Source organism: Calliopsis andreniformis, chromosome 12 (genome assembly GCF_051401765.1).
Source record: "Calliopsis andreniformis isolate RMS-2024a chromosome 12, iyCalAndr_principal, whole genome shotgun sequence".
Taxonomy (NCBI): Eukaryota; Metazoa; Arthropoda; class Insecta; order Hymenoptera; family Andrenidae; genus Calliopsis; species Calliopsis andreniformis.
In genome coordinates, this window is record NC_135073.1 from 11,874,840 (window position 1) to 11,887,844 (window position 13,005).

At 40.2% G+C, this 13,005-nt stretch overlaps 1 protein-coding gene across 1 annotated transcript in view; it reads right to left on the reverse strand.

Moving 5' to 3' along the window:
* Tei (irregular chiasm C-roughest protein teiresias) overlaps positions 1–13,005 on the reverse strand; it is a 320,721-nt gene that overhangs the window by 130,146 nt on the left and 177,570 nt on the right. The window contains exon 5 of the mRNA XM_076389111.1: positions 921–1,262. Within this exon, the coding sequence (XP_076245226.1) occupies positions 921–1,262 (342 nt within the window). The remainder of the gene's footprint in view (positions 1–920; positions 1,263–13,005) is intronic.

The following is a 13,005-nucleotide window of genomic DNA, read 5'->3' on the forward strand; positions in this document are numbered from 1 at the left end:
ACAAAAGCCTGTAGAAAACTCGCTGCTTACTCTGAATAGATAACTCCAAGCTGCAGACAGCAAAATCAAGAGAAGAGCTTCACAGCGCGGGATGAAATTTTGTACACTGATCGCGACAATTCCAAGGGAAGCGGAGGAGGTCGAAGACCAGACAAGACGAACGACTGAAGAGATGGCTTATGGGGAAACGGCCCGAATTATATTGCAGTTTCGAGCGAGATTACGGCGATGAGACGGGGCCGAGACAGTGACGATAACTCTAAACCCGTGTGATGATAGCTTCAAGCGAGATGTTACAGTTATCATTACAGTGATACTGGTCATACGATTTTATAGCTTGAAACCGGTTATGGAGAATTGCTTCAATTAACGCGCGATTCTGCGAATTTAATAGCTTCAATGATTGATACAGTAGTTTAACTGTTTATAGAATTCCATATTAGGGAGCTGTTGTCGAAACTATGTTAAAGACATTTCGGGCTGAATACTCTGTTCCAGTTCTGAGGTTATCTATGTTTCCAATGTTTCAATTCTCAACGCATCAAAATGTCAACTTTTTGTAGGATACACGTTCACAAGTTTCCCAGTATTAAATCTGTACCTCAAATACAGAAATCTCAAATATAAAATATTCAAGTGTATTAATTTTCTTCTAGTCACTATCCTCTGCTACCTAATCCTCAACCCCTAATTTCTGCTCCCTTTCCACTATCCTCATATTTCACATGTATCCTCACCAATATCGAATAATAAAGAATCAATTGCTCCAATACAATTTACAAATTCAATGCACACCACACAACTCTTCCCTGTCTACTACCACCCTCTCAATTCCTCCCCAAATCAACCAAGTCAGTTTCCACTGGATTTAAAGAAGCCATCAGAAATTGAAAGAAAAAAATAATTGAAAGATGACTCACATTGAACGTCGAGGAGGATGCTGGCATTCATAGGTATGGTCAAAGTAACGTGGCTGGCGACACAGGTGATGGTTGCATTGTGGTGTCCCCTCAAGACCTTAAGGTGAGCCCCGCTGCGTCTGCCAGACGTCGAGACCAACACGGTTAGATTGTCCGGCGGTTGCTCTGGACCGTCTAAAGTGGCCTGCGACAGAGTCATTCCCCATGCTAAATCCGGGGGTGGGTTCCCACCCTCGGCGGCGCACTCCAGCGTCAACTCCGAGCCCTCCTTCACTGGCACGAATTGGTTTCCTGGATCCAACCTGCGGCCATCTATCAGCAGATACGTCCCACGGGGCGCCTCTGTAACACGAATCCAACCATGCGGTGAGTTCTTTGATTCCACGACACCGTAACGATGAAAAATCATGTCTGGCTATAGTCTTGTGTGATAGTAAGTTGCTTAACCTCTTACTTTGATATTTCTCTTTTTATTATAGGAGTTAATAGGCAAGTGAATGATTATTGATAAATAAGGGATGGATTTATAAGCCATTTACAGATTTTGTGGGTTTTTTGTCTTTTTTAGGAAATTTGATGAAATCATCTTTGCTTTAATATTTGTACTACGCCTGACAAAAGATTTTCGATGAAACGCAACAGTATGAAGTTATTGAATAATATTGTAGTTTTTGAAATGTAAAATATGGGAATGTTAGGTGAGTTTGGTACGATTTTACGTTTTCAAACACCACAATATTTTTGAATAGTTTTGTATTGTGCGTTTGATTGAAAATTTTCTAACAGGGTAGTAGTTTGTTTCGCGTGTGCATTGTTATGAGAGAAAAGGTTGATCCTAAAACTGTATTAAGGAGCTTAACTCTATTATAGGAACCAATGAAATATAATTAATTGCCTATATAAATAATGAATAAACTATTATCACAAATTAATAAGCTTCAAACCAATTACAATTAGAGTTTAACAAAATTTTGTCTAAATAATTCCTAGCCAATATAAAATACTGAAAAAATTGAAATAGCCTTTGTTACTCTTTTCAACGAAGTTTTCAATCGATTGCGAGTAAAATATTTAGATAAAATCCACCTGAACAATTTCGAACATATAATAATAGTAAACAATGTAAAATAGTCTCTGTTAAAGAATTTAAAACGTAAAATACCGAAGAATTTTTCTTCCTCGACACAACTTATCAAGAGTGCTTTTAGCAACTGCTAAAACATTGATAAGTGGAAGACAGCTTGAGTCGAACAATTTTTCCGTGTTATCGCGTTCTGTAAGTATAATACGATATCGCGTAAATTTCTCCAGTCTCCGATACGCTATCAGAAAAAGCAGAGTCAGGCCAGCATAAATTCTCCCGAGAGGAAAGGGAATAGCAGTAATAAGAATCATGTTTTCCACCCAAATTGATCGTGTTTAAGCAATCCAAGGGTGTGCCAAGTGTTTCAACGAGATTCCCCTCGTCCTCGAGCTCTCTCTGCGCCGATAAGATCCGGTCACGTTCATTAAATTCCGTCGTGTCCTCGATCTTGCCAAAACGGTTGCTGAGGGACGTTCCCAAAACGGATTACAGAAAAGAAAACGCGTGCAGATTTCCCGCTGCAGCGAAACTGCAATCTCCGTCGCGTGACCCGATTCCCCGCGATAGAATCCACGCCACGAACTCTCGCAGCTCCTCCATTCATTAAAATATTAGTTACTCGCTTAATTACCAATCGCTTAATCCGATTAATAAGGCAATAAATCGCGAGCCGAATGGAGAGGTGATTAAACGTGGTCCTAGTAAACTGGGCGCGAGCTATTCTCGTCGATGAGAGAAAAAAGAAAGGAGAGAACCATTTGTCGAGCACAGTTTATATCAGGTATTCCCCAATTTTCCCGATAGGACGTATCGGAGCCGAAGCGGTTCATTATTCACGGGTCCGTTCATTTCAAAAGTATCGGGCGAAACAAAAAGCCGCAGGAGGCGAGGCAACAAGAATCTTTTCCCCCCGTTTTCTCGTTCGCGTCCTCTGTCCGCAATTCCATCGGAATATTCGCGATAGACAGCCTCGCGTTCTTCTGTACGGGGAGAGAGAGGATTCTATCCAAGTTTTGTGTTTCATTCCGCCATCTGAAAAAGAAGCTCTGTGCCCAGGCGCGGTAAATCTGCCGCACAGCGAGCAGTTTGAAATTTCATCCCTCTCCCCGTGGTTTCCCGTGAAAACACTAGCCAGGCTTTTCGTTTCTCTTGATTCGGCCGCGCGGAATGTAGGTTGGAATAACGTCGTTAAATTAACGTAAGATAATTGTGCGACAGCTGCAAAGGGACGAAGGACTTGTGATTATATTGAGGACGTCTTTGCGTGACCCCTCAACGTGGGGGCAGTCTACTGAAGTAAGTGTCGTGTTGCGTGTAAATTCTAATTGGTGGGAAAGCTGGACCCTCCTTCCAGGTTGTTATTGCAGTGTGATTTTCCAAAATTGAGCCTTGGACGTGTCAAATGGCCAGCACAAGACAGGGGCCACTATTTCTGTGACGAGAAGACTCGTCAATCCACGTTAAGGGATTAAAAGGATGAATAATAAAGGTCCGCGTGGGAGTGCTCCATTCTAAACACGTAACTCGAAGGCTTTGAAAAATTCAGGACGCGACCTTTATGCATGACACTTTGACTGGGACACTTTGGTGGTTCTGAAAGTCAACGAGGATGAATTCAATGGCGTGAAATTGTTAGGCGGTTGGTATGAGGGTTGATAGTGATATTAGGGAGATTACGTGGTTTGACCCTCTTCTTCCTCCCGTTTAGATGCAATATAGTGCTTCTATTTGAACTTAATTAACCCTGAGGAGCCTGGGGTGCGTAAACAACTCTGTGGTTGCGAGGGAAAACAGCATAAATAATGCATGTACAACGTGAGCATAAACTTTTGACTACGATTTCTTATTTTCTGCTTACTTTCTATTTTCTAACCATTATAAAAGAAATTAAGAAAGGTTTGTTTCATTTAGGAAAGCATTCTTTGAGTTAAGAAATCGAAATGTCAGCCCAATTATTGATATTTCTACTGTGTCTTAACCTTCATAACGCGCAAATTTTTATGGCGTTTCTCTTCTTCTAGTCACGTTAATTCTGCAGTGGTAAAATGAAAGCAATCTTCAATTTTCCTGATGAATAAGCGCACAGTCAATTGGGCGTTTTAAATGAAAGGATAGATCGGCTGGCCCCGCCTTATAACTGGGAAGATCGTATCGTCGGATTTGAAAGCGGACCAGGAGGAATCTGAGAAAAATCCAGACACACTTTGCATACACTTTTCGCCTCAATTTTCAGTCTAAAAATCACGAACTTGCTCTCTTGGAAAGGTTCCAGATCCGTGTAATGCGATCGCGAATCGAGGAAAGGAAAGGATTTCAAGGGAAAGAAGGTACTCGCTACGGTGGTTATATAATATATTCCCTCGCGAGCATACGGTCTCTTCGAGAGCTTGAACAAATGCACCAACTTTAACGTAACTTTCGAGATTCCTCCTTTTAACGCGCATATTGAATTAATTTTGAATATAATCTTCAGGCCTATCGCGATGCAAGGTGCTAACATCAAGCTCCTGACTTCGTTAGATATATCCCCTGCATTTTAAAATTAATTCAAATGCTGTCTTTATCTTTTATTGGCTCAAAGTCGCATTATCTAACATGGTGACCTGTACAATAAGTTTCAAAGGCTGGAAAAAGAAGGGATGAAAGTGTGAAAAGGCTACAGTTTGACTTCCATTGTCAAATTATTAAAAAAATTGCTTTTAGTATTTTCTTGAAGAATATGCTTTCGAAAATACGTTTGCAGAAGGATGTGGTGAACAGTGTATTAATTTTTCGTGATTACTTTTCTATTTCAATTCAGCAAAATAGCTAGAATCGTAGCAGAAATTCCGAGGTGCTACTCCGACTCCAATATTTATCGTATTCTATAGAAAAAATGAACTGCAAATAAACGTGTACACATACGCTAACAATAAAAAGTTATTCTAGCTAGTTTGTTAAAAAACCTCCAAAAAATCACATTAGCAAAAAACTCCCTCAACCCAACAACTAGTAGCTCTGTAAATTAATGCACTCGCTTCCAACAACAATTCCAAACTTCACCCTTCGATTGTTCAATATTTGCCACCAAATGAATCCTAAAAAAAAAGATCTCTTTTAATCAGTTTCCAGACTTCCTCCGAAAAAGAATACCCACAATATTCCCCAGATTTTCATTTAACAACCTTCCCCTCGCGCTTCATAAAAGATCACCATTCCGCTGTCTCTCGATCCCCACACAATCCTTCGAACCCCTTTTCCTTTTCCTTTTCTTTTTTCAAGTTCAACGCTCTTCCCGAGACCTCGCAGGGAATCGATCGTCGAAGGAGAAGAAGCTCGGCGATATTGTGAAATTTTACGAACCATAGATACCGAGGGAATTCCTTCCAGGGGCAGACGTGGCGCCATATGTGCGAAACGCGGCTGGCACCGTTCGAAATTGTTTTTAGCGTTATGTTTCTGTATTAACGCTCCCGGCGCGCTTTCTTCTCGAGCTGAAAACCCGCGCCCTCGCACCTATTATTGGCCCCCAGAATTCCCGTGGAATGGCGCCTCTCCCTACATACGGTTATATACGTTCGCTGGTCGGGTAATAATCTCTTTGGTCGTCTCTTTTCATGATCCCGTTTTTCCACGGCGAAAGGGGGTTGGGAAGAACACGGGCATTATTTAAAACACCCCCAGGAGCGAGTCGCGTTATTGCCAGTTCGTGGGAATTAAAATCAGGGAAACAGAGGGGATTATCGGGGCGCCACTCCGCTGATTCTTTTCCTGTATAATCGGGTGTACAAGGGGAACCGTTTGAAATGGTGAAACAAAAGGAGAGGAACAGCGTTTCGACAAGAGCTCGCGGGTGCAACGGATTTGACGGCGGGGCAATCGCAGAAATTCTGGCTCGGAAATGGGGGGAAAAAAAAAAATCGACCGAGGCAGATTGCTCGATGGAACGAACGCTCGTCAGGAGCGAGGGTTACCGTGTATAATTCGATTCGTGCTGCGATTAAATCCCTATCGACAGCGTCCGTCTACATAACGTTTCCCGCGAGCGATACCGATGCAGCCCATAGATAACGCGGTATTAATTCAGTGACCTAGATCGACGAGCGATGCCGTTCGGCAGGGCTGCGATCGGTTAAACCACTTTATTTCCGGTTTATTACGTTAAATGTCTGCGATGCGTTCGTTTGAACTTCGACGGATTGAACGCTTTTTTTCGGCCCGTTGAGCTTAACGAGCAAAAAGCATCGACTCCAGTTCGGTAATTCCGCGCTCCACGCGGTATCTTCGATTTCACGTTTTCCCTGAGATCGGTCTGTACGAGGATCGTTCTAGTGGCCTGCACATCCATCGAGTAATTATTTCATGCTTGCAACTCTTTTAGTGACCCTTGGAAAATCGACCATTTGAGACTGATAGTGAATCAAACCACGGCTGGGTCAAAAATGATCTGCGTGTAGGCGAGGGTAAATATCTGTACTACAGTGAGATTTTCAGTTTTCGAAATATAACAAATTTCAGTATTCGAGTATTTAAATATTTGGAAACTTGATAATTCTCACCAATATATAGGTATTTGAAAATTTATAATTCTTAATGTTTGAATGATTAGATAGCAGAAAATTCGGGAACATTTAAAATTGTTTAATTTGTGAACATCAAAGTAGAAAACTTGAAAGCTTTAAAACTTCAAAATTTGAATATTTGAATATTTGAAAATTTGAGAATTTGAATATTTGACTATTTGAATATTTGAAAATTTGAGAATTTGAGAATTTGAGAATTTGAATATTTGAAAATTTGAATATTTGGATATTTGAATATTTGAATATTTGAATATTTGAATATTTGAATATTTGAATATTTGAATATTTGAAAATTTGGAACTTTGAAAGTTTGAAAATTTGAAAATTTGTAAGGTTAAAAATTTGAATATTCTAAACCTTCCTTTCCATTCACAATGATCATTGTACATGCAATATCCATAATTAGATAATTTTCGATAGAACCGAGCTCGTTTCCTTTAATCTTGGATCAAAGTGTTCCCATAGGGTGCATATTCAGTGATACCAAATTACCATATGATGAAGGGCGCACAGTGGATATAATTAATAATACACTGTAAGTACGGTGGAACTTCGGTCAGATCAGCGAACCGTTTACTTGTTAGCGCGAACAATAACGAACAATAATGTGGAACGTAAGCGGGAACGAGCCACGTGTAAATTGCGAAGTAATTTACGCGATGAGGGATTAGAGATGGCTGATAGTTGAGAAGGCGAAATTTCGAAGATGCGCGACTGGTTGAAAGGGCGAGGGCTTTGTTGACGGAGAAGGTGAAATTTAATCAATCTGAGTGGAAGGAAATGGCGATTCGTTTGGAGAATGAAGCAGTAAGGGTTCGAGGATGGATGATGCAGAGAAGGGTTGGTCATCAAATATGGCAGTGTTGGAACAGTGGATAACGAAGGGTACTAGCGTCTTAATTTGGTAATCTTACCCACATTCTGTGACCTTCTAACTGATTGTATTATCCAACGAGAAGATTCCTTTTTCATTGATCCATTGATTCAAGAACTGATACTAGGTCAAGTTTCGAATCGCATTGCACTATGATTGGCCATCAATTATTCCAAAGCACAGTGATTCCACTTTTACGATTCCCATTACGGTTATAGACCAATCGATAACGATTGTCCTCCAATATAAGTTGTTTTCCTGCTCTTCAAAAACTGATTTCTCGTTTTGCCCTGTTTGACAGAATTCACAACAAATTCGCCTTTGAAAATTCCTCTCCCTTTCATTAGTAGAACAATCGCAATATTCCCTAATATTAAGCTAACGTCGTTTCCCGTTTATTGTGCAACGTTATCGTTCAGTTCTCGCTGTCGCGAGGCTCGACGTTACTGAAAGATTCATTGTCATTCATTAAGAAAGACTTAATGCGAGCAGAGAAGGTAATGGGTCGCTTTAGCATCGAACTTGCGACGAACACATTTAAAGGAAATAACTCAGCGTTATTTCGTTATATCTCGAAAATCGAGCGTCGAGCAGCTGACGAAATCCGAGTTCGAAATAGTTGTGAACTAGAATGCATAAAATACTGTTTACAAAACCGAAGTAAAAATTCCAAATTAATTATTACCTATTACTTAATGGCCTTTTAAATTGCGTATCATGATATATGAGAATAAAACCGCTGAAGGTGATGCTATCTCGACTCGTTGACACAGGAATTCCGAGGGAACGTTAAATATTCAGACCCACGGGAATTTCCTTTTCTAGCAAGGATGGAGATGTTTCTGGGTGTTATTTAACTATTAGAAAACGTTTACATTTCTGAGAGATAGAATCTTTGAATGTCCCTTGTGCCTGGATATCTTTATTTTTTCTTTCATCTTACTCTATCTTTATTCTACCTTTTATCTCTCTTTAGGACTTCTTTGCTTAATATCCACTCATCCCTAGAGTTTTGAAAATTGTTTGAGACTATACTTATATTCATCCCAAGGGGTTAATATTCTACAAAATGATTAAAAAAATCACAAAAAATATATAGAATCAAGAACTCTAGCGCTCCTTCAGAAAATTCAATACAACTAGGATGAAGTATAATATAAAATCGTGAAGTGCAGATATCAGCTGGCGAAGACTCGCCAAAGACGTCAGAGGATATCGTATTGGACAGGCCGATCGGGTCAGGAATTTCTGTAGGCTTCGTGAGGCGACGACGTCTCTTCCAATGATCATCCAGCTCGCTTCAGGCGAGCAATAAATAGACAAGATTTAGAAACGTAGCCCGAGGACAACTCGTGGAAGAGGTTCGCGAGTCCGCACGCGTCACTGCGTTCGATCGACTTCATCGTCCTCGTCGTTGGTGTATCTGGTGCGGAAAGATTAGTTGGGCCCTCTCCTACCATCCCCCCTGCTTTCCCTCGCCATTCGCTAAAAAAGATCCACTTATTCTGACCTCGTAGCCTATCGTGTTTTCATTTCTCCCGGCCTCACGTTCTCCATTTCGAGTTTAGTATCCGCCCAATTTCGCTGTGGAGTTAGGAAACGGTTTTTATTAACATAAGTTATCGGCACTGTGTTCGACAAGAAAATTCATAGAAAAATTGTGCACTTCCTTTGGGGATTCAATCTGTCTAAGAGATAGAAACCCGAATTGTTAAGGATTTTCCTTGGTTCGCTGAGGATTTCTTCTTCGCAGTTTACTTTTTACGCGAGGGGTGCTTCAGATTTCGCTGAGTGTGTGATTTTTGAGAATCACCGAAAATATGAGACTAGATTAAGGTTTCTAATGGTCAATTATTTTCCAGAATTGAATACAACATTTGATTCAGTCTCGTTCTTTATCGAATCCTTACGATACAATTTCTTGTAAAATCTGTTTCAGACCTATTCTTAATAAACTTCGAGTTATCAAGAGGAAGAGGGATTTTTCCTTCTTCACGACGTAGCAGTACATTATAAACAGAATACTAAAATCTAATTTTCAGAAATACTCTACTGGAGTGCCTCTAAGATCCAAATATTGCTTCAAGTGTCTCGGTAATAAAGTGGCAGCTTTTTTTCGATTCGTAATTTTAGAAGCGCGATCGATTCTGTCGAGGGCGAGACGGAGCAGCGACAAGCATTTCCGTTAATGAACAAAGGCACGGGGCGCGATGGAAAGTGCGCGGAACGATGAAAGGTAGGCAGGAGTTAAACGCAAAATGTCGACGCGGTTCTCTGGTAGGTCGGTGTGAAACGTTTACGAGTACTTGCACGCGAGGGTGGTATGTTTGCATGCGAATGCGCGATGTTTGGCTGTGCCGTTCCCGCTACCGAAAAGAATACCTCGTTGCGTTTCACAATGCGCTACAAAGGCGCAACAGGTGCGCGCAGCGAAATAGCGGATATGCTTAAAAGAAAAACTAGTCCAGGGCGATCATTTTTTCTTAACTTTATGGCCACGTAAAATTCGTCACGAGAGCAAACAGCGGAAGCTGAGACGAAGTTAAGTGACTTAAACCAAGAAACTACGATGAACCCTGAAACCCTTCTTAATTCTTTCCTGGCAGTTTCTAGGTATAATTAACTCAGGGTTCATTATTTGTTGTACCATGAAAGTAATAAAAAATAAAGAAAATAGAAGTAATGACAGCAGCCATACTTGAAAATTGGATTATTGTAAAGAAGCAATGAATAGAAATGTTAAAATTTAATTAGGTTGCGGTTACAGTGGATGCCTGTTCTGACGAACTGATCTTCTGACAAATATGTCCCAACTATTTATCATATGAGCGAGGCAAGATTAGACACAGTCGTCAGAACATCGTTTGTCAGAAAACGCATCCAGTGTAACTGCATCCTTACTCGGTTTGGTATCGATCAAGACTTATACCACATCTAAAAATAATCTATAAAAAATGTATGCAATACATATTGCACGTAACGTGAATAATATACATTATTCAAACTGACATATGTGCAACATGAAATAAGTACCAAGAGGATTCAACAATTTTAAATAGTCATAATTCCTTAAATTATTACAACTTATATATTTAATCCACGAAAAATCTTAGCTCAAGTTTTTATACCACGTAAGTTATAGTAGCGTTACAATAAATCAATTACTGAATTTATAATGAGGATACGAAAACTATATTCTTTCATACTAGTTTATAACGTAGCAGAATTAGCGATATTTGCTAACCGGTGATTGATGTTTAATCACGCATCGTATCTAAAGTGCTTCATCAATATATTCCATTTACCGACTGACTGACTGTGTTTCGACCCAAGCTAGTTACAGTGCAAACACTGACCTACTCTACTTTCTGGATGTCTGACCAAACAGTAACCCGTTTCTCCCGGCGGGTGTCTGACCATGTACTCGGCTATTCTACTTCCTCTACGTAGGATCACATACACACACGTACACTTTACTTCTACATGTCTCCACGTTGATCCATCCTGTTAAGCGAAAGACTACCTATGTACCGACCTATTTTATTTTCTCAACACTTAATTACGCTGGGATCACGAGAGAAACGTTTAAACGCAATTTTGAATCGTGGCGAAGTTTGATACAATTCTAATTTATTAGTAAACGCGCAGTATCGTATCTCTCGTAATTGCACATAAATTAATTATAATTGACTAGGCAACTAGGATATATAAAATGTTCCAGTGCACGAGGCTCGGGCAATCGATACGAATTAATTTTCTCCCAATTATGGAGAACCTACTCGGACAGAAATTTAAAATTATATACTCCGAAGCAGTGCGAGGGCGAGGCAACTCTTTCTCTCGGCAAATGAACAATTGCACTTTGCGAATGCATGTATATGCAAATCCCGGCGCTGCCTTAAAAGTATTTTCCTGTCGGGAAAAAATCGACGACTGAAGTGCAAGGTTAAACAAAGGTCTCTTCAAATACGGAATAAAGAGAATAAAAAGGGAGTAGTAATTAAATCTATCCTTACACTGAAAACTAACCTCAATATATCACTGAAAATTACGTTTTTATGCGCAGTATCAAAATGAGGTCACACACAAGTAGACCAGGTCAACGTATAGATAGACGTACCATGTAAGTAGAATATGTTAATATACATTCAAGCGGTCTGCAGGGTGCAACAATGCAGTAAACAAGCGACAAGGGAATTTCTAAAGAACACTCTCAGTACCGCGGGTGCAGCACAAAAACATGAAGGCTGACGAGTCGTTTCCGCAAAAACTCGTCGCGAAGATATTCCCTAACGTTGATATTTTATCATGAATGCCACAAATTACGCTGAACTCCGCGCAAAGAGTCTAGCCTGACGTCTATCCGGGCAGGTTTAAATTTTTCAAGGGGGCTGCCCTAGCCGTCCGCCTGCAAGCCGAAAGGATTCTTTTAAAATGCAAATGTCCTCGGAGGACGGTGCACGAAAGAAATGTTACTTCTTATAAAGCAGAGATTGTCGGCCGCATCGGCCGAGGATAACTTGGTCGCTCGCGATAAAAATCCAGCTCACGGTCGACCTTGCTCCAACGCTGAGGAAAGAAGTCTTAGTTCGTTTAAACTATGCATTAAATTATCTCTGCCGTGCAAATTAACGCGCGCGGGGAAAACGAAGTCGAACTTTCCACGACGGGGGCTCTAAATCTTCCAATTCTGGACAAGAACTGCAGTGAATCAATTCTAATACTCTATTTTCTTAAAGTAGAATATTTGGAGCTTGTCTGGCTTAATATACTTTTCGAGAATATTAGTTTCCATCGAGGGGGAGTAAATTTGTCGCGAGATAAGAATGAATACAAAGATTTCTCGGTACGTGTTCTTGTGTAGGTATTAACGAATTTATAGCAAGACGTATTTCAAGTTTTAAATACTTACGGTTTTTAGTATTCAAATATTTCAATATTTAATTTTCTACATACTCAAATATCCAATAATTCAAATACTCAAATTTTTCAAATATCCAATAATTCAAATATGGAAATCTTTTAAATAAGTAGTTTTTCAAATATTCAAATTTTCTGATTGTCCAATTTTTCAAATATCCAATAATTCAAATATTCAAATTTTCCAATTCTTCAAATATTCCAACTTTTCCACTTTCTAATCTTCCAAATATCCAATAATTCAAATATTCAACTTTTCCAGTTCTTCAACATTCTAAGTATCCACTAATTCAAATGTTCAACTACTCAGATATTTTAAGCACACAGACATTGTTCCCGTCTGTATCCATTATCGTCAACAGCGCGGCGTTAAACTTTCAAGCTTGCTTTTCATTCACCTGTTATATTGTCCAACTCGGCCGAACTGGCCGTCGCGAGAGGGTACCTAATTCCCCTGATTAAACGACTCGCGACCAAGACGTAATTCCATAAAACGTCCTCGAACTCGCACAATGGTCCAACTACGGGGAGCGACCGAGAGGCGAAAAGTTTCGCCAGCAGCAAACTGCAACGCATGCATCGATGCACCGAGCGGGGATGACTTATTCAGTGGACTGCGAGTTGTCGGTCGTGCTCGCGAGCCTT